Source organism: Eptesicus fuscus, chromosome 4 (genome assembly GCF_027574615.1).
Source record: "Eptesicus fuscus isolate TK198812 chromosome 4, DD_ASM_mEF_20220401, whole genome shotgun sequence".
NCBI classification, from domain to species: domain Eukaryota; kingdom Metazoa; phylum Chordata; class Mammalia; order Chiroptera; family Vespertilionidae; genus Eptesicus; species Eptesicus fuscus.
In genome coordinates this window covers 46718924-46741495 of record NC_072476.1, presented here as the reverse complement: position 1 = coordinate 46741495, position 22572 = coordinate 46718924, and the positions used below count along the sequence as shown (strand labels likewise).

General features: G+C 42.0%; 1 protein-coding gene across 1 annotated transcript in view; it reads right to left on the bottom strand.

Moving 5' to 3' along the window:
* MCC (MCC regulator of WNT signaling pathway) overlaps positions 1-22572 on the bottom strand; it is a 243731-nt gene that overhangs the window by 73854 nt on the left and 147305 nt on the right. The window contains exons 3-4 of the mRNA XM_008144469.3: positions 10274-10416; positions 412-554 (exon numbers count right to left, since the gene is read on the bottom strand). Coding sequence (XP_008142691.2) covers positions 412-554; positions 10274-10416 — 286 coding nt within the window. The remainder of the gene's footprint in view (positions 1-411; positions 555-10273; positions 10417-22572) is intronic.

Here is a 22572-nt window from a genome sequence, read left to right as displayed (position 1 = left end):
GATCAACATCTTAGAGTCATTTTGGATCCTCCTTACCCAACAGTTGCTTTTGGTTCTTCCACTGTAATGTGTCACCACCCATTCTAGCCTTTCTATTCCTTCCATCCTAATTCTGATTGTTATTGCAACTAGGGGCACTCCAGCAGCCGTTATAACTGGTTTTCTCCTGCCAGGATTTTCAAATAGAGGTGACATATGTTTGAATCACAAACATCAGGGCAGAAAGTGAATTCAACTCTTCAGTTCCATTTTGACCAACACAGTAGTACGTAAGGGACTCAAATGGATGTGCCTTCATCTACTCACCAAACTCCTTAATTAACTTAATTAAATTTTAAGCCAGGCTGCCTGACATTTCTACAAATCCCTATTACAGAAACCAGGCTCTGGCTTTGTGGCAGGCAGACTCACCCATGTCGGCAGTGACCATGGTGGACTGGTTTTCAGGGATGGAGACAGAGGTCTGGTCTTGGTCCATGCTTCGAGAGTCCTCGTTGACCTCTTGTTGACTCTGGCTGAGTTCTGACCGAAGTTCTGAGTACTCATCTTCCTCCCTGAGAAAAAAGGAGAGTTGGCCACCACTTACAGGGATATGAGACAAATTCCTAGAGAATATGCCATTTAAGGACAAGAAAAAAGACATTCAGAGAGAAAAGAGATAGATATCATCCCCCATAACCCCCTTCCCCCCAGGGGCCACTTGGAACAGGGTTTCTTCAGGCCAAATAGATGGTCCCATCTCTGGTCAGTATATGAAACGGAAAGGTTGCTGTGTCCACATACACACCCATATAGCTAAGAGAGCCATCCATCAGCCTACTAGAAACTTTTCCCCTTCAAAGATTTCCTGAAGAAATTAGATTTCTTCATCCCCTCAAATTCCAAGGTGAAAAAGGACTAGCGCTGATGCTACAGTGAGCAAAATAATTAAGACTCTGGTGGACAGAAACAGTGTTCTATTGCCTGGAGGGTCCCAATGGCAGGCCTCCTTCTTGGAGAGGACATGAGGAGGTACTGGGGCCAGAGCTACTAGAAAGCCAGCACCTCATCCATGCAGAACAAAATGAATGCTTTGAGAGGCATATGGATCAGCATGTCTAAAAAATACCACACTTAATTTCCCCAAAGAAAGTAGGTAGAGTTAGAGCATAGGAAAAGAGGACGGAGTGGGGAGAACAGTGGAAACAATGAGTGAGAGAATTCCACTCAGTGGTCTATTTCCTTCCATTTGCTAACCGGAAGACAATATTTAAATGCAGCTATGTTTCATTAGCACAAGAACATCCACCCCTTCTCAGCCCTTCATGGATCCCTCAACCTTTGGTTTCTGAATTAATTATGAGCAAGCTAAGAAAACTTAAAATTGTAGTATATATTTCAAGGCACACCCATATTTCCTCTTCACACCACCCTCATAACTGTATACACACTGGACACAGACATGGAGAGAGCAAAGTAACTCTCTTTGAAGCATTTATTTTGCAAGTGAGCTAGAAGAGAAAATTGTCAGTGGATTTAATTATGACGTTGGAAGGCCTACAGGTGTCTCAGGCTAACATTCATTTTAAATTTTTGATGTGTGTGTGTGTGCATTCGCATGCGCAGAAAGTCTACATTCTTGAGTTTGGGGCAGACCAAGATTGTCAGTGGTAATCATCTCTGGAACTTGGAGAAGAGGCAACTGCCATTTTAAGCGGGGAGACAAATCTATAAATCAGAGAAATATGAAAGTCTTTTCAGACTTCTTGGTTCTTTCAACAAATCACATCCTCCCAGGGAAGGGATTCAGCTGAGCCCCGGCTTTTAAGGTAGTCTTAATAAAAGCCACCCAAATCTAGATTAACGTTAAACAGATGTAAGCCCCCCAAATGTGCAAAATATGAAATAGAATGGGAGTGGTGAAGGCAAAAAGAAATAGGTTAATATTCTACGACTAAATTAATTATTAGACACCTGCAAAACTAACAATAATTAGGAAATACAACAATTAAAAAGTACTCTTAAGTTTGATGTAGTTGATAATTGTGTCCTGATATATGAGCTTTCCTTTCTTTTCTTTTAAACTGTTTCTTTTTTTGTTTTGTTTGTTTTGTTTTAGAGAGACAAAGAGAAGAGAGAGAGAGAGAGAGAAAAACCTCAATGTGAGAATGGAACATTTATCAGCTGCCTCCTGTATGTCCTCGCCCTCCCCTTCTCCCCACCCCCCGCCCCAACCTGGGCATGTGCCCTGACTGGGAATCAAACCAGCCCTTCGGTGCATAGGACGATGCCCACCCAACTGTGCCACACTGGCCAGGGCTTAGCTCTCCTTTCAATCAGCACTTAAAATTCTGATTTCCATTAACAGGAGATTTTATGTATGATGAATAAATTACCTTTGTTGCATGTCCAATGTAATCAGCTTGGCTGAGACTGTTTTACAGCTAAGAAAGCCAGGTAAATGCTGCTGCTGTATCTGTGGTATAAATGGCATATGTAAAGTCTTTAAAAGCCACCTTAAACCATCCTGGCTTGGCAGGTTCTGAAACATGTAGTGACTGCCAAATCTTCTGCTTTGTAAGGAATTACTTCTAGAGATTATTAGGATGAACTTTATAAAGGAGTGCATAGGGCAGGGGTGAGAAGGTGAATATGTGGAGGCTTGGAGAGGAATAAGTGGTTTGGTGTAGCTGAAACCAAAATGGGGTGCAGGATGGAAACATGAGGCTGGAGGGGGGGTTCACTCAGGCCACTTGTTGATCAAAAAAAGAATTATTGTAGTGAAGGTGTCAAATAATCAGAGTTAGATGGTAGAGATAAAGATAAAATGTGTGAGGCCTAGGGGTTCAGGTTCCCAGTAAACATTGCCGAGATCTTGCATGGAAACAGATAAAACAAGCAGGAGGGAAGCGCCAAAGGTCTGTATTCTTGACCCCACAGGGAGGGGCTGAGCACGTAAGGTTCTTCCTTATCTCTCTATATAAAAGGCTAATATGCAAAGTGTCCCCTTGGGAGTTTGACCGGGAGACCGGGAGTTCAATTGCTTGCTATGATGTGTGCTGACCACCAGGGGGTGGCGCAGAACGAAGAAAAGCCCTGGCCAGCAGCCGGAAGGCCCCGATCAGCCCTGATCGCCGGCCAGGCCTAGGGACCTACCTGTGCATGAATTTCATGCACCGGGCCTCTAGTAGTAATTCTAATGCATCTCACAGTACAAAAAAGGTAGCCCTGTGAGAAGAGCAGGCAGTGTTCTGTGTCACCGAGAATGTGTATAGGAAGGTTAAACCAAGCCTAAATATCAGAAAGTGTGCAATGCTGTTGTTTCTCCCACTGACTTTGGTAGAAGAAATCATGAGTTGCATATCCTGACCTAAACATCATCATGGGCATCGCTCCTGAAAGGAGGCTGGAATCTGGGACAGGGAAGTGACAATCAGTTTGGGATTGCAGCATCTGTAGGAGACTGAGGCTAGGGGTTTTCCCTCCACTGTGTTATTGAGGAGAGTTGATCCATCAAGAGCAACGGAACAGGAAGTCAAATAGAGTCCAGCAGCCCAAGGCAGTTTTACAAAGGCAAAACTATGAGGTGTGTTTTCAGGGCTGTTTTGTGCAGCAGTGAGTCACCAAGCTGGTAAAGACGTTCAGCTACTGAAACAGCATCAGCATCTCAAAGGGACTTTATTGTTTGCTTACTTCTGTTGTGGATATAGTAACTCTTGGCGAGTGAGAACTTATTTCTTTGGGGGGAAAATGCCTCCCCAAAGAACACCAACTGTTAGTGTGGTGATGAAAAGGAAGAAAACGTGAAAAGGTCCAAGAAGTAATCATATTAACCTCAAAAGTCAGAAGCTTGATAAACTGATCCATGTTGATAGTTTTACACTATTGTGGTAGTTTCATAATTACGGAATTGCAAAGTTCTCAGGAACATAAAGGATCATCTCACAGGATTCTAAATGTACATTATTTCATTCACTGTTTACAAGCACTTGTGAAGTGCTTCCCGGCTTTTCTATTTAGAGTTGCAATAATTGGTGCTTGCCGCTAGCTTAAACAACGAAGGAAAAAACGCTTCTAAGGAGGCAGGCATTAGGTTGTACACACACCTGGGTAGCTTGCCGCGGCAGAAATGTCACAGGCTGGCCAACTGGAAGGGATCTTAGAGACCATCTAAGCCAGGACCAACACCTTTGTTTTACCAAAAAGACAACCGAGGCTTCAAGAGACTAAGCAACTTATCCAAGATGATGCAACTACTTGGTATCACAGCCTAACTCCTAAATTTAGTACCAACAAAACACTACTCGAATATAGGAGCCTAAGGAAAACAATTTTTTGTTACAATTATTTAAAAAAATAATTTAAAAAATTGATTTGAGAAAGAGAGAGAGACAGACAGACAGACAGACAAACACTGACTTGTTGCTCCACTCACCCTACACTCATTAGAAGACTCCTATATGTGCTCTGACCAGGGATCGACCCTGCAACCTTGACATAACAGGACGATGCTCTAACCAACTAAGCTATTTGGCCAAGGCTGTTGCAGTTATTTTTAAAGATTCCTTCTCTTTAATGGCCAGGGGTAAAATGATCTAATCAGAAAAGGGGAAAAAAGTCAATGAAAGTACAATTCTTATCATGCTTTCCAGACCTCAAGCTGAAGTACTGTGGACTCAGCAGCATTTGATAAAAATATTACTTCATTAGCAAAGTCCATATCTACTTAATCTGGGGGTGTGCATTCATGCCTTGTCGCTTGATTGGAGTGATTTGTGAACAAGACCCAGATGGACATCTGCCCGTCTTGGCAACTGTCAGTCACCTATGTCCTTCTGAACCACATTCTGTTTTGTTTTGTTTTACAATTAAAAGTGTACTGCCCTGAAGTGACCATCATTCTTTTAAAGAACAAAGATTTTTAAATATAAGGAGAAAATGTAATCCTTTCCGTTCTCTTACAGCAGGGGTCCTCAAACTTTTTAATCAGGGGGCCAGTTCACTGTCCCTCAGACCGTTGGAGGGCCGGACTATAGTTAAAAAAAAACTATGAACAAATTCCTATGCACACTGCACATATCTTATTTTGAAGTAAAAAAACAAAACGGCAAAAACACACGCATGTGGCCCGCGGGCCGTAGTTTGAGGACGCCTGTCTTACAGAATCTACAGCAGGAAATAAGTGAAGTCCTGATTCTTTAAGTCTACCTCTTCTAATTTTTTAACACAGCACAGAGAAGGCTCAGACCCATCTTTGGATCCTTTGGTCAATAACTGAGCAAATGAGGTTTTGAAAGGCTGGCCATCCTTGCCATCAACAAATACCAGTTTTAACAAGATCTGATATAGGATCGATATTCAAGAACTTCTAAATATGTATGTCAACCACACAGGAAGACAGGGAGAAAGAAATCTATCTTATTTTTCTGGATTGTTATTTCAGTATATTTTACTTGTTAGGCCAGAAATTAATCAAAACAATATGTTTTGCTGGGAGATAAAGAGGCTTTGTTTACACTGTTCGAGATGGAGAAAAGTGAAGCTAGACAGACAGACACAGTGCACAGGTCAATGTGTGGGTTGAAAGATCAGAAGGAGGGTCAGGTTCATGGTATAGGCCTGAGATCTCAGAGATCGAATTATGTTAGAGATGGAGACTTTGGATAGTATCTCATTCCCCAAATGAGGAACGTTTTGCAGACAAGGAAGCAGAATGGTTAAGTGCCAATGCGAGGTGATACAGATAGGACGGGTCAGTGCTCTCTGGCCTACGGTCATTCACGGTGAAAGGGGTGAGGGACAGAGCCCAGGGTAAGAGCCAAGGTTGAGAATGGATCTCAGGAACAGAAGAGAAGATCCAGGACCTACAGGGTCCTAGAGCTTCCAGAAAGAACACACCAGGAAGGAAGGAAGATTTAAGGTCAAATGCTGCAGAAAAGGACCAGTTAACTAGCAAAAGTCATGGGATTTTTCAGTTAAGGAATCACTGTTTGTTTGTTTTTAAAGTGTCTTAGCTCAGGTTACTGTAACAAAATACCATAGGCTGGCTAGCTTAAACAACAGGCATTTATTTTCTTAGATTTCTAGAGACTAGAAGTCCAAGCCAAAGGGCCAGCATGGCCAGTTTCTGGTCAGGGCTCTCTTCCTGGCTTGCAGATGGCTGTCTTCTCACGGTGTCTACACCTGGCAGGGAGGGGTGGGGTTGAGGACAGGGAGGGACAAAGTGAGGGTGAGTTTGTGTTCTCTAGTGTCTCTTCTTCTTATAAAGTTGCTCAATATTCCATCAAATAAGCCCCATCCTCATGACCTCATCTAAACTAAATTATCTCCCAAAGGCCCCATCTCTAAATACCATCACATGAAGGGTTAGAACTGTAATATATGAATTTTGGTGGGGACACAATTCGGTCCATAGCTAACCAGTTAGGATCAGAAGCCAGACAGCAGAGGCTGGTGAGCATGTGGGAAATGCAGCAGAAAACATGGCTGTTCATGAGAGTTGGTAGTGAAAGGTTGATGCTTTTATGAGTAGCTTTTGGAAAAAGAAAATAATCTTAGGAAATGAAATATCTCATGTTTAATTTGCTTAGACACCTCCTTCCCCAGATCCAAAGTGAGCTACTGATGTATTTTTCCATTTCCCCCTTCTCATTACTAGTATATAATCTCCCCAAGTCAGATGAGCATTTATAAAAGCTACTCATGAGATACAATTAAGTGAAAAAGCACATATTACAAAAGAGTGTGTGCTATATGACCCAATTTGTTTAAAACATTCACAAATAAAAATTTTTTTAGAAGGCCATATATACAAAATGTCATTGTTTATTCCTGGAAATGGGAAGTAGGAAGCATTAGGCAAGGTTCAGCTAGGAACACAAACTACATTGGATGTTTCAAGTAGAAAGGATTTGATTTAGGCAGTTTTGTGCTAGCAAAACCATGGAAGGGCTGGAGAAAGGAAGGGTGGACGGAGGCCACCAGGAGCTGTTGGGTTTGCCATCATAGCTGTGGTCCTCTCTAAGGTCAGGAAACTGCTGCTGCCTTCACACCTGCCCAGAGCTCCAGGGTCTGACCAGTCAATGCAGGACCTCATGTCACCAAAGCCTGTACATCAGCTGCCACCATCATGGCCCGAGGGACAATGGCTCCCACCTCTCTTTTTGTCTTCCAAACCCACGCAAATGCACCTCATTGGCTGAGCTGAAACTGTATTCAGAACCCAGTAGTTAAGAGAGTCTGGGACGTAGTCCCCAGGGTCCAATCTCTTTGATTCTGGGGAGTGTAGAGAAAGGAGGTGGGAATTGTACCAGGTGCCAGACAATGTTCATGATAGTCTACTCTCTTTGGTTACAAGACAACCAGATACACTTCCTTACGCTTAAATTTTCCAATTGCAATATCAATGGACACCAAACTTCTGTAACCAACCCTCATTCAAAATGGGAGACCCAAAGTCCCATCAGGTATTGCATCCATTGTTAAGTGATCACTCCTCTTCTAGTGCAATGTCAAATCCACCTAGATATCATGTAACCTAACTATTAAACTGTAAGTTTCACCAAGTTATTTGTAACTGGTCATGAGGCTAAGTTGGTATTTATAACTTCCTTCTTCCAGGTTGTTCTCATATACTAGCCTTTACCACTGGGCAATTTCTAGGAGGTAACCTAGAGAATCCCTGGGGTTCCAAACATAGTCCTCCCTGCCCCAGGATACAGCAACAATCCAATTTCCTTTTGATAGTTAGGACCAATCACCCCATCCAGTACAGTAACTCTCTTCATTGCCAAGGGCCTGGTGGCAGTCCATGGAATCATTGTTATAGTCTTTGATGGAGGCATAGTTTCCTTGGGAACTAAGACTTCTACAACTTTTAAAAGTGGGTTTCTGAGTATATAAATGAGAGGAGCCATTCCACCTTTTGCAAACCCCCATCCCCCCCCCCCGCCGCCACCCCCCCCACACAAAAAAAGCAGCACCACATACTGTCGCTCATTGGGAGCATTTACTATATCTCTAGGGCACTGAAAAATGTCTATCTCCCAAATGGTGCAGTATGGTAGACTAGGTCTATCATGGTAGGAATTCAGGTCATAATGTACTCGTCACCTGACCTTCCGCTATGGACTGAAGTGGGCCCTCCCCCGCCCCCTGCCATTCATATGTTGCAGCCTAACCTTCAATGTAATGGTATTTGGAGGTGGGATTTCTGGAAGATAATTAGGTTTGATGAGGTCCTGAGGGTGGAGGCCTCAGAATGGGATTAGTGACTTTATAGAAGAGATACCAGAGAGCTTGCTTCAGCCCCTCCCTGCCAGGTGAGGACACCGTGAGAAGGCCACCTTTCCAAATGAGGAAGAGAGCCCTCACTGGGAACTGAAGTGGCTGGCACCTTAATCTTGTCCTTCCCAAGCTCCAGAACGGTGAGAAATAAGTTCCACAGTTGGTTAGGCCATCCAATCTGTAGTATTTTGTTACAGCAGCCTGAGCTGACTAATAATATACCTTTGTAAGTCCCTACTCTGACTGCTTAAGTGTGGATATATCATAGTTTATATAAACTATTCCCTTATTAATAATTTTCAGCTTTTCCAATAAATTCCTAAGTCAGACCCAGACTGAAGTGAAGGCAAGTCTGTAAGGTACCAGCACTGTACGTGACTATAATGATAATCAAATCTCCAGGCCCTGGCTATGCTAGGGAAGTTAGCGTTTGTCCAAGTGTCTGGCTGCTACTGTACTGAACATATCATAGAATCTCAGGACCTGAGGGCAAACCCGTTTCCTGGTGTGCTGGGGGCTGGGGCGATGCCTTAGCCACTGGAGTTCAGAGGACAAGAAGAGCCTTGTCTTACTGGCCCACATGTCCGCATGTCTTCCAGCCCTTCAGGGAGGCCCCGCAAGTAGGGGTCAGCTCATTTACATAATGAAAACTGGCAGAATTTAATGTGACATCTGCACAGATGCAATTTTCCTTTAAATAAGAGGCACTCATAAATGTTTATGGTCTAGAAGCTCACTGTATTTTTACATGGAACAGTTTGGCCACTATATTCAATTTGAACATCTGAAATTGCGTTTTCCAGGTGATGTGTGATGCATTTTTTTCACAACCCACTGGGCCCATTTGCCTTCATCTTCAAGTGTTGAAAGTGCAACATGTTTTAATGAGAATTACACATCTGCCAATTTACTCTGTCAGCCTCCTTTAAATCTGCTATAATCGTTTCTCTGGGCTGAAAATTCCTCTCTGCTCAGGCATTGCTAACCTGCAATCACTCCGAAGGCCAGGATACAATTTAAAAGTCTGGAGTTCTAAATTAGAAGATGAAATTTATTGTGTGGCTCCAGTTCAGTGTCAAGTTTTCCACGATTTTGCCCAGGAAACACAGGCCCATCAGGGCCCTCATCAAGTAGCCCTGTCATTACTCCGACTCCCAAGAGTTGGAACAAAATGAATCCCAAGTTTCTTCTAACGCAGGACTTTGAGAGGGAGAGTTTAAAGTAGCTGCCTCTAAAACTCTTGTAAATGTCGCTTGTGCAAACATTCAGCAAACAAAGCTCTCTTTCTCCATAAAGATACGGGCCAACCATTTGCTTTCTTCAGGGCTGTTTCCTGGGCGCAGGCAGGAAGATAACAGTTCTCATCCTTGGCTCAGTACATCACTTAAAGCAAACCTCTCCCTTGAACAGCAGGGCAGACAACACGGGCTGTGTGCAGGAGACTCAGGGGCCAACTGATCGACAAGCAAGGAAGAAACAGTCCCTTCATATTAAGCCCCCACTTTTTCACTAGTGATGGATCAAATCCTGTCCCCACCTTAGGAGTCTACAAGAGGCTAAGCCAATGTTGGTAAATCAACTGGGGGTAAGCTCAAAATATTAGATTATCTAGAAGCCTACATTATAAGCCTCATTCTGAAATCTCTCAAAATCCCCATGGAGGCCCACAGTTTACAGATGGAGAGCAGACTTGGTGAATAAAAGGTGTGCTAGGGATACTGGTTTCTCAGGAAGAGGGGTTCCATTTAGAACTTGTGATAAGCATCTCACTCAACTCCTGATTCCACACCCTTATCTATAAACAGAGGATCCCGACTGCCACCCTTAAGCAGAACAGAATAATAAGGGGAAAGTGCGTGGCTAACAAAGCAAAGAGAAGCTACTGTATCAACTGTAAAAGTCTTAATTACAAATAAGACATCGTTGTAATTCACAGGGGTGACTTCAACTCCAAGACCCAGGGTACAGCCCAGAGGGGCAGAGAGAAACCATGACCGGAGGCTGCTACCTGATGGTGGTGCCCTGCAAACGGTCTATCTTCTTGTTGAGCTCCGCTATGATGCTGTGGAGCTCCGTGATGCGCTCCTCGTATCGAAGCGTCGTCCGCTCCTGGACATCCTCATGCTCTCTCATGAGGTGGGACTGCTCACACTGGAATCCAGAGAACAAGAGAGAAAGGGCAATGAGTTGACATACCTATAGGCTAGTGATTCTAAGTTTTATAGCCTCAGTTCATCACAACTTCAACAATGAGCATGCCCAAAATAAAAACATATGCCTGCTCACTGACCAGCAATCCAGAGAGACACACCGAAGTGCAATTTTACAATGTAAACATCCGAGTCCTGGCCTCTCTACCACCCATTCTCTCTTTGGGGAGAGATCCCCTTGCCACATAACCTTCGTGGGACTAACCAAGCCTCCTCTTTTCCTCAGCCAGGAAGCGGGGAAGGGGCCCAAGCGGGGCCCTTCGGATGCCTTCTTTGGGAATTTGAATCTTAAGTGAATGGACCTAGGGTGCATGAAGTCGATTCACCTGACCGAGGGCCCTGAAGAGACTGTCCCTTAGCTCCTGGTCCATATATCCCCAGAGCTTCCTTCCCAAGCTCCTTTATGGTTGTTCAGTTTCCCGTTTACCCATTCCTTCCTTTTTCGCTAAAGTCTGTTGGGTTCTGTTTCAGTTACTTTTCAACCAAAGAATCCCGAGTGGTATGACACCATTTCTTATTTGGCTGGTTCTCTGCAGGCCAGAGTGGAAACTCCTGGAAGGCAGGGACTAGATGTGCTTGTGAAATAGCCCTGCACCTGGCACATGGCCTGGGTCACCCAGGATGATCGGGAAGTGTCATGGAATGAATGAACCACCATGTGTCACACTGTCATGAAGGATGCTTTGCAGAAACAATGACAAAAGAGGCTGAGGAGCTTCCCTTGCTCAGCATTTGCTATAAAAAAAGGCAGCAGATGCTATAAAAAAACCACATTTTTGTTGCCAGAGTTTAAATCCTAAGGAATCTGCTCACCTCTTTCATTTCTCTCCCTATTCAGAACCCCACACCAGTCACTGTGCATTTAATCTCATTTACATAATAATAAAACACTCATCAGTGATGGAACAAGGAGTCTAGCTTATGTTCCTGTCTACTCTGTTCAGCCCTGATTAATTTCCTGTCCAGTAGAAGAATTTTTATTTCATTTTCAGCAAGGTTTTCCCAAAGCCAATAGCCATGGGTACTTGCCCACTTTGCACTTGCGGGGCTGGTGGCAGACAGGCAAGGGTAAGACTTCTCATCCACTACCTCCAGTGTCCTCTCTCTTCCCTAAATCTGCTGGGCTCCCCATGGTGTGACGCAGAAGCTCCTGGGCAGGGGTAAAAAGCCTTCAAAGACAAGGACACGGCACTAAGCCCATCCCAATACTGAAACACAGGTGCTCAGCACCGGAGTCTGATGTATACATTGGTGGCAAGGACCACACCTCTGAAGAGGACCCTGAACAATGGCTTGATCAGTACTAATGTGGAAACATCCTGAGGGCTGCTCAGAGCTCCAGAAACAAGATCAGATGCAACAAGGTTGATGAAGGTTTTTGTGAGAGAGTTACTCTCCGAGAAATTGTGATATGACTTTTGTGCTTAGAGACAACCTGAAACATCCAGTAACTTCCATTCAAAGTCAAACACATCGGAACTAAGTGGAAGCACCGAGTGAAGCTTTCCTAAGAAGGATGAATCTGGGCCAGGCCACACATACTCTTCCTACAAAGTTATACCTTTTTCATCCATGACCCACCACACTTTAAAAGGAACAACAGAAGTGCACAAAATGACATGTGTCGAAGACAGTATCTGTCCATACCTGAAAGAGCATATTTCTCTGGAATATACAAACAGCAGAATACTGTTCCTCTCCATCCAAAGCAGAATATCTATGGGCTTTGGCTATTGGTCTTCACTCCTATCTTTAAAGTGTGTGTGTGTGTGTAGTATGTACATGTGCATATGCAGCTCAACCTCATATGAAGGTCACTGATTCCAAATCCTAAAATAATTACAGGATAAGCCTGGTCTAGCCTGGATCTCATCTATACCATGGCTGCCCCCCCCCCCCCGCCCCCGCCACCTCACTGGTTCTTCCTCTTTGGTTTCTATATTCAGTTCTCAAGGACTACAAACTACTGTGAACTGCTTCCCCTTACAAACTCAGGGAGCTCCCATTCTCCCTTAATTCCCCCTTATTCTTCCTTCTTTACAGCTTTATAGGTCAACAGGCCATTAAGGCAGACAAGAAATTACAAAATTCACTTAAAAATAAAGAGGTGCAAGTGTTTATATAAGAAAAAAGCATATGACCAATTGGTAACCACCAAGACAACTCTGGGCATCCCTGTTGACTATGAGGAGCTACCCAACAGGTAAGATCCCACGGGGCTGCTCAGGTTGCAGAGAGATCAGATGGGTGATGACCAGGCAACAAGAACATATCGCTGGCATTGTGCCATCATCACCCCTGGCTCTAACTGCAAAGCCGGCCGGGAGGGTGCGATTATGAACAAGAGACAACAGGAAGCCTGATGATTCAGTCAGATGGAAAAGTGCCTACAGCTAAAAGGATAAAAAAAAAGACTTATAATATATACTTGGAACTAAGGGGTTCATTCGGGAGTAACAATAAGACTATATTGGGGGACATTTCTTAGCTGATGGCAAAGATATCTCCTTTACATTTCTATGTTTTACCAAAATTATGCGTTTAAAGTGGTAGAAAGCCTCTGTAATTCTATGTTTCCTCTAAAACTAATAGGTATGTTTTGATTTCCCATGATATCTAAGATACTGTGCTAGGTGCCCTGGTTGGGGCGGGGGAGGGAGGAGTCACTATGATACCTACTTTGAAGGGAACTGTGGTCACACCTTCTCTACTGGACAATAAAACCATGGACAGAAGTGAGGGTGGGAGTAGAAGAGATGGTGGAATGGTACCTGAGGATTCCTTTCCCCATGAAAAGAGAATACTGGGAAATCATTATCAAAACTCCTAGCCTCTATGTGGATGAATGATTGAGAAGACTTTAAGGTTTCACCTGTATAAATCAGCATCCCCGAGAGGTACCTCATTAAAAACCTCCCCATTCTGTGCACACTCACTGTACTCAGCCAAAGGTACTTGAAATGCTGATCTCAACGTTAGTGAGAATCCCCTGGGCTTTCCAGGCCGGGGAGCAGGGGAAGTAGAGCCCCTCCCACAGGGCAGCGGTGCAGGAAGAAACAAGTCATCACCTGCAGGAGCCAAAAGAACCCAACAAAACACCCTTGTCAGGCCTCCCCTTAAACTGCACAAGAGCCAACCCCAGGAATGTGGCACTTCAGTGCAGGAGAAGATGAGTGGGCGGTACCTGGGACAGACAAAGCCGCTCTGTGCACGCTGGGTGCCTTCCTGCCCTGGCAACCTCCCACACGGGCAGGATGGGCCTAGTAAAGTGAGACCTGATTCTGTCATCACACTCCAGTCCTGTTACTAATCGGGGCCTCTCACCACCCCGAGTTTCCAAGACCTGTGCGAACATTTTAACCTGGGATTGCGGGTATTCGGTTGGACAAGGACAGAGGCTAGGTCAAGCTCGATCCCACACCTCCACATAAGGTCACCTATGGCAGGTATCCCAGTAAAGCCTCATTCAAGAAGATAATACAATGAAGACAGCTATAGAGGAAAAAGGGGTATGACTTCTATGATTACCACTTAACATTTGCATGGTTTTTAAGTTGAAATTTAAGTATGTTATAGACATTTTTAAAAAATGATAATAAGACATCCATTCCTTGCATGGAACAGAATAACAGATCTCAGTGGGGGGTGGGGAGGACAGGGAGAGATTAACCAAAGAACACATATACATAACCCATGGACACAGACAACAGCAAGGGAAGGCCTGGAGTTGGGCGGGGGCTGGGTAGAGGGGGGCAAAAAGGGAGAAAGTGAGAGACATCTGTAGTATTGTCAATAATAAATAAAATAAAAATAAAAACCATCAACTCTTTCATAATCTATTAACACAATCCTTTTTCACATGGTGTTCATTTCTATCCAGCATTTTCTTATGTGGGGTGTGGGGTGCACATTGTGTAAGTATCAGCAACCCTGTAATAGCCAGCAGGGCCTTCACCAAGATGGGTTCACCTCCACCCATGCACATAGTCAGATTATACTTCCCTTGAAGCTTGATATGGCCATGTGACTTGTTTTAACCAATGAGGTGTTAGTGAATATACATCATTTTTTATTCATAGCCTTTAAGAGCTGGTGTGGGATTTGCCCCATTCCCTTCCCCAGGCCATGGCTGCCTGGCAACGTTCCAGATGGTAGAGGCCCATCACCTTGGGAGGCTGGGCCAGGGCAATATAGCACAGTCTCCCTCTAGACCTAATGAGCTCCCAGCAAGAAGAAACACACCTTTAGTATTTTAAACCACTAAAAATTTGGGGTTGTTTGTTAGTACTGCATATTCTGATGATGCAACCATTTTATAGAAGAAAACAGACTGTCAAGTGGCCAATTTATTTGTAACTAGTGGCCTGGTGTATGAATTCATGCACATTGAAAGGAAATTAATTAGAATAAATATTTTAATATCGCTACTCACCATTTCTCTATAATAGAAATGTCAACCAAATTCACGATTGACAATGACAGATAGAAACACATGTGCGATTGGTGCCAGCAAGAGCTTTATATGTTTTGCCCATGCACGAGTCAACTTAGCCTTTTATAGATATAGAACAAACTTGCTTAATTAGACCGGCTTTCTGATTTAGCTAAACTTTTTCCAGCCCAATGAAGCACCCCAACTTCTCTTTCAGGTAATTGTCAGCAACACAGCAGTAAATCAACACGAAGCAGATTATTATTGTAGATCACGCAGGGAAAACAAAGGGTAAAATATTTAACTGCAGCAGTGTTTGACTATATTCTGCACAGTGAGAAAACCTGAAATCATTTTCAAGGTCCACCATTTCTTACTTCTTTTTAGTTGGGTCAAGTTTCTAAACTTTCTAAATCTCCGTTTTCTGGCTAATGAAAAGAAAATAGGATTCCACTGAGTCTCCTATCTACCTATTCCAGGACTTCTGTGAGGATTAAATGAGATGAGACATGGGAAAACACTTCACAGACATTTGGTTACAGTGTAAAGTGTTCCTGGGCTGAAGAAATTCCAAGGAGGCTAATCATTGCTAGGGAGAGGAAGCCGGGTGTTGCTACATGATGTCATTACCTGGATGGAGGGAAGGACACTCAGCATATTAGCCTTTTATATATATAGATAATCCAGGTAACAAGCAGAAACCCTGTGAAAACCCCTCTCCTTCCTGTTTATGGCATCAAGCAGTTGCAGCTTCAAGCTTTGTAGCCACAATCTTTTCCTCCCTACTCCCTCCCAGCTCCCTAACCTGCCTCCTCTTTACAATCTGCCTGAAGATCTCAAGTGACAGCAGAGTGATCCCAGCTTGTTTCCTGCTCTGAATCACTGCAGGTGAAACTCAGGAAATAGTGGATATTATGCTTACAACCAGCAGTTCTCTCCTCAAATCCCTGGGAGCACCCAAACAGCAAAGTAGACAAGGCAGGAGGTAATAAAATGGGGAACTCCAAGTCCCTCCAGTTTCCACCCAGCTAGCCTCAGCTGCCCACCTGAATCAATTATTAAGTGACAACTTTCCTGACAAGGAGTAATGGCAGCTTCTTCTAGCAAATTTTACAAGGGAGGGATTATTTTCTTCTAACCATATGGAAATATCCCATACAATTTCAGCTGAACAAAATTAAGAAATGGTTTCAAATGACACACTACTGCTTTTTTTTTGGTTATTATTGGTAATGGCATCCAGGGTTCTCCCTCCTCCCAGACCGTATTTCATTGTTGACTGATCCTATAGCACAGCAAAGCCAGAGAGCCCATGGCTGCAGCGTTGTGCCTGCCATTGAGTTTCTGAAGGTCAGTATTGTCAGGATTGTGGATTTCTCCTGCAACTACAGACTTTCAATTTGAAAGGCAAAGAACAAAAAGGCTAAGATTGGATATGGTGAAATTTTGTTTTACTGAATGTCACTGGGAGTCAATACATATGCCCTAAGCCCTTTCTCTAGGTTTCAGCTCTCCCATCACGATGATGAAGCAAATAAAAATCTATAAAAATACAGTGTTTAGCCACACAAATTGATAAAACTGCCTAAATGCAAAATGTTTCATAAAAACAAGCAACAAACAAGCAATTATACAACCACCAAGAATAAAACCCTTTAGGCTCATCACTTCTCTGGGTGCAACCAGGGAGAGAGCCGTGAGTCAGCCTTGAGACCAGCTGGCCTGAGAGCTGAGCCCTCGTTGGAAAAACCCTGTACATTGTGGTGATGCCAAGGAGCTTTATGGTTTTGTTAATGTTCTTCACTGGGTTTTATCTTATTCCACAGAGGCCACAAATCTTTAATCATCACATTAGTCTCAGCTGTCAAACCTGAGAGCATTATGAGCTCGGTTCTTGAAAAATGCAATGCCATCATTAGTTTGTTAACCCTCTCCACCACGCTGTGGAGGGGGTCAGTCCCACTTCCTTTTAAAATATGCTAAGACCCTTTCTCAGGGTCACATCGGATTGATCACAACTAACAGCTCACCCCCATTTTTAGTCCTTGCCCAGGTTCTCCTGAGGGAAGGTGGAAGGATCCAAGCCAACTAAACAGAGGCCCAGCTCGAACTGAAACACCATCAATGAACAAACCAGCTGGAGCAGTTAACCAAGGAAGAGCATAAACAAAGAGGAGTGGAATGGGGGTTGGGGTGGGGATCCTGACAAAGAGAATGCATATAAATGTCTTATACAAAAATAGGAGAAAACACTCTCTCCATTACATTTAACAGAAACAGTTTATATATTTTTCCTAAAAGTCAAGAAATAGAAAACTCAGAAGACTTGCTTTCCAAAGACAGAGCATTTAGAAAGAGAAAGTATTCGTTATGACTACTAACAAATTCAAAGGAGCTTGTCTGAAATATCTCCTCTGTAGTAGGTAAAAAATACAATAAGTTAAAGGAATGGTCAGTACTAAATAAATATAAAATATGCTGAAAGAACCATTGAATCAGTGCTATATACAGAATGATCTTTGCCAGTTTCCCACAAGGCGGCTCCCCATGGGACTGTCGTATGTTGGCCAAAATGCATGCACATGTTTGTATATCTGTCTTATTTGGGAGGGTAAGGATGTTTAAACCAAATTATCCTGTGCCCCATTCTCCACTCCCTTCCAGATCCCCTCTAGATGCTAAGGGCAACCTGGGCAGTTTAAGAGACAATAAAGGATTAATGCAGCTATGGGTTCCCATGAAACCTGGATTCAAGTCCTGACTTCTGGTACTTTCTGGATACATAATTTTGGGCAAGATATTAAAATTCCCTACACCTCAATTTCCTCATTTGCAAAATGGGAATGTTTAATAGTATTTATGCCAGAGGTCATTATGAGAACTCAGATAAAACATGTGGAATGTCTGGCATAAATAGAGATAAAGAAATGTGATAATTGTCACTATTGATACAAGCTAATAGTAATGTGATGAATCAAATCCCCCAGAAAGCTGTGATGAATAGACTCTAAGATGCTCCTATGAGTCTGTGTCTCCTTGTATTCAACGTTTGGGTGATACCCTCTCATTGAATCTGGGCAGGACCTGTGACTTGCTGCTAACTAATAAAATGTTCAAAGGTGATGGGATGTCACTCCAATAATTACATTACATTACATTATATAAGACTCTGTCTTGTGAGCAGACTTATTCTAGAATATTTCTCTGCATTGCTGACTTTGAGGAAGCAAGCTACCGCAAATCACACAATCACAAAGAAACAAATTCTGCCAATGAAATGAATGAGCTTGGAGGTGGACTCCTCCCCAGTCAACCCTCCAGATGAACATTCAGCTCTACCCAACACCTTGAGTGAAACTTGCAGAGGACCCAGCAAAGCCATGCCCGGGCTCCCAAAGCATAGAAACTGTGAGATAACAAATGTGTTTTGTTTTAGGCCAGTAAGTGACAATTTATTACACAGCAGAGGAAAACTAACACAGAAGTGCTTTGTCTTCCTCATCACATTGGTTCTGTGCTCCTTTACTCAGCTCTCTTCCTTTTTCATCACTACTCTCAAAACTCTGACTGGTTGATCCCATGACCATGGATTAAACCTTCTTTTCTTCAGCCAGTTCCAGTGTCACCATTAATAATTACTCAACAGATGTTGAAGCTCATTTGGATTATTTCAAAAGAACACACCCAAGATTTAAATTTTACATTTTCAGTTTAATCGTAGCTCTGTAATATTTAGAGAGCTGGTAAAACTTACTAAAGCCTCGGAGCATAAATTTACAATGAACCTGTACTTCCAAAACCTGGTAAAGCCTCATTCTAACATAAATCATTTAGCAAGGCACATAGCACAGAAAGCATGGCACAGTCATTTCGTTGTTCTTATTTTTTCTTGCACAAATCTCACCTTTATAAAAGGTATGAGACTGGCAAGTCTGGCTTATTTTTTTTGCATGTTCTCTTTCCTAGGCCCTAGTATCTGAACTGGGAACACATCTCCAGTGAAAGGAACAGAGAGTAATTTTTAAGTATATTTAGTGTAAGAATGCAAACAAGCGAAAGTTAATAGGTGGCACTATGATGTGACTATTAACATTAGGAGTAAAACCAACCATCAAAAACTATTCCATGAGAATGTCTTGACCACAGGTAAGTCAGAGGCAGATGAATCAGTCCCTGACACAGCCCAGGAAAAGTTGTCCATTGCCTTCTTACCATCCTCCACACAAGCTGCTCTGTCTTTTTAGGCTTATATTTTCAGACGTACCTTCCTGGTCACCTTTTAAAATCCAAGACGGTGGTACATGACAGTTTCCAATTAAAAGCATTCATAATTTATTTTCCTTTTTAAAAATAAATCTCATTGGTAAGAACTATTAACAACAGCTGACTTTGCAGGGTTGTAAAGTAGAAAACACAGTCACTTAACACCATTGTATATTTTCCCCTTTCTCAAAAAACCCCTTTCTCAGAAAACCCCTTATGAAATAAAAGTATTAAAGAAGTTTTAACTCACCAGAACCCACCACTGGAGAGCTATCTCTCCAGTTGATTTTCTATCACATTTTTATTACTTTTATAATCAAAAGGAAAATATTTGAAGTAAAGTTTCTATCTAAGTGAAAACTGAAAATTTCTGTCTGTACAACATCCCATGTGAGAAAAGGACACTGGTGGCCCTGCCTGGCTCTGGTCTAAGCTAGTCATTGGCCTCGGGTAAGCAAGTTAATTCTCTGAGTAGCCTGTCAAATGTGAACAAAGATGATCTTAAGTACAAAGGGTCTTTCCATCCGACTCCAACAGCCTATGATTATGAGACACAAGGTTTCAAAACTTTCCACAGGTCATTCTAGACTGGTGACTGTGGCAGCCTGGTTTTTCAGTCTCTCCAAATTCCCGCATCAAAACCGACAGAGCACCTACACAGCACAATCAACCACTTAGAAACAAGGTACCCCCTTAGCAACAGAACACAAGCAGGTGGAGACGAACCACCACCATCCACAAGACCTGAGTGGTGTCTGTGTGGGCAGAAGCAGAGGGAAGCACTAGTATGGTAGGTCTGAGAACTGGAAAAGCCCCAAAATAACCAAATCAGCATACACAGGAAACTGAGAGGGCCAATTGGAGAACAGCGGCTAAACCCAGGAGGGGCTTTTGCCTGAGCCTAGAGTGAGTGAGTAAGGGACCCACAGCAAGATCTGCAGGGGCTAAAGCAGTTGATCGGAAAGGGCTAAAGCAGCTGATCTCTGCAAACTTTCAAGACTGATCCCAGGCTTCCTCTCCAGGAGGAAAAACTGCAGGGAGTGGGTCAAAATCGAACAGAATGGGGGTAATGGAGACAAAGGAAAGAACAGATCCAGGTAGAAGTAGGTGAGGGGAACAGAGACAGGAAGTATCAGAAAGCAGGCTGCCACATTGTGGACTACATGACAACAGAAGACTTAGCTCTATGAACTTAAAAAAAAAAAAAAAAAAAAAGCCATCATAAGTCCTGCCTCCTAAAAGTTCAAGGAAGCTATTTTTTCACATAAAAATGAAACACAAAAGTACTGAGGTCAAATTCCACACAAAGGTTATAAGAAAGAAGGAGAAAAAAAAAAAAAAAGAGCAGAATAACATCCCTATAAACCATGAAAGCATGCCACAAAATAGATGAGAGCGAGAAAAAGCCCAATATAATAGCTTACTATTTCAAAATAAGTTAAGAGACTTTCAGGAAATAAAATTACACAAGACACAAAAGAACATAATTCAAAATCAGAAAAACTCAGAAGGTAATAAACACAGAAAAAACAGAAATAAGAAAAAATGCATTTCAGAAATAAAGACTAAACTAGGAGGCACACAAGTGGGAATAAACAACATATAATACCCCAAGAGAAACAGAAGGTGGAAAATAGGAAGAACAAAGTGAAAAGAGAGAAAGATATAAAGGATTTGAAGTAGTGACAGATACTGAACATAGGCAAAGAAAACCACACATACAAATAATAAGCAACCTTGAAGAATAAACAGTCAAAGTAAGGGAACTGAACTAATATTAAACATTTAAAAAATGTTAAAAACCTTACCAGATTTTAAAAACATTTATTTTAAAATACAATCAAAATAACATACAGCAAACCTGAGAATATCTAACCAGGATGATTAAAATTAAGAATTGCTCTAGTAAAATTACTGGACTTAAATAAAAAGAAATGAAATAAAATGCTATGGACATCTAGAATAAGTAAGTGTGTTGTGAGGGAAAAGAAAGTGTATTATTATTAGACTTTGAGAGCAACGCTGTCTGCCAAAAGAGAATTAAAAAAACATATTCAAGTAAAGAAAAGATGAGCCAAGGGCTTTCTATTCAGCAAAAATGCCTTTCAAGTGTGAAGGGCACCGACACACTGTTATTAACAAGCAAGGTCTTGGAGAAGATTATTTTAATGAGTCCTCCCTGAGGAATCTAAATGCAGAGGAGTGACATCGACCTGGTCAACATTAAACATATAGTTACTTGTTGAGGACTGAAAGGGAGGGGGACAGACTGCAATGGCCATAGTCAGGAGTGTGGATGTAGTACAATGGCAAAAAACTGGGGAAATGAGGAGAGCATAATGACAACATTTAAAAAAATTCTTCTCAGTAATTATATATTTTTTATGGGCATGCTAATATTATCCTGAGCCTGTTTGTATATAATATGGAATGAAACAAATAAGTAATTATGAAATATTCTAATTCAGTCATCCTCTGTAACTTTAAGAACCAGGATTCTCAGTATGAAAAGAAAGAAATAAAGATAAAATACAGAAGAAGCTAAATAAAAGTACTCTGTAGTCTTCTCTGAGCAACTCAGCAAGGTCAATGGTTAAGGGCTCATGTGGGGCTGCCTGATTCTCAATGTAAGAAGTAAGGGTAAGGCAGAACCAAATGAACTTTTACCTTTGGAAAATATGGAAGTTGAATAGGGCAATTCAATTTTTCCCAATTTGAATAGGAGCAATTAGCATAACTCCTATGGTATTTTATCTTAAAATTTATATATACATATATAGATAGATAACTAAATAAATAGTTTCCTGGCTGTCTGTAAAAACAAGGACCAACCTAGAAGCAATAAGCACCCTTAGCACCCAGACTGTGGTCTTGAAATACCATTTTCCTTGAGTGAAATGAGGGCTACTTGGGGAATGGTTTATTCCAAGTTTGGGGCAAAAAATGTACTAGGTGAACCTGGAACAACTATTAGGCTCATGTCAAAAGACTCCGAAACCAACTTGAAGAGGTTCTTACTATAATCTGAGTTTCTGCAAGGAAAATAATTATAATGAATTGAAACCCAAACATGTTTAAATCTATAAATTCATAACAATATTTGAAAAAATAAGTAGGTACTTTCAGTAAATCATAGGTAATCAATTCATTATCTTGAAAAATGTTAAATAAATTAGAAGAATGAAGCATTAATTCTGCTTTTTCTCTATGTCCATCATTGTTTCAATAAATCATGCATGATGGACATTGTCTCTTGAAAGCAGTGAATAACTAAGAAAGAATAACTAAAAAAGAAATGGTCAGAACTAAAATATAATGATTTATAAGTCCTCATGAATCAATAAACTTAGGCACTGAGTGTGAATAGCTGCTAACATTACTGAAAGCAAGATAACCAGACAT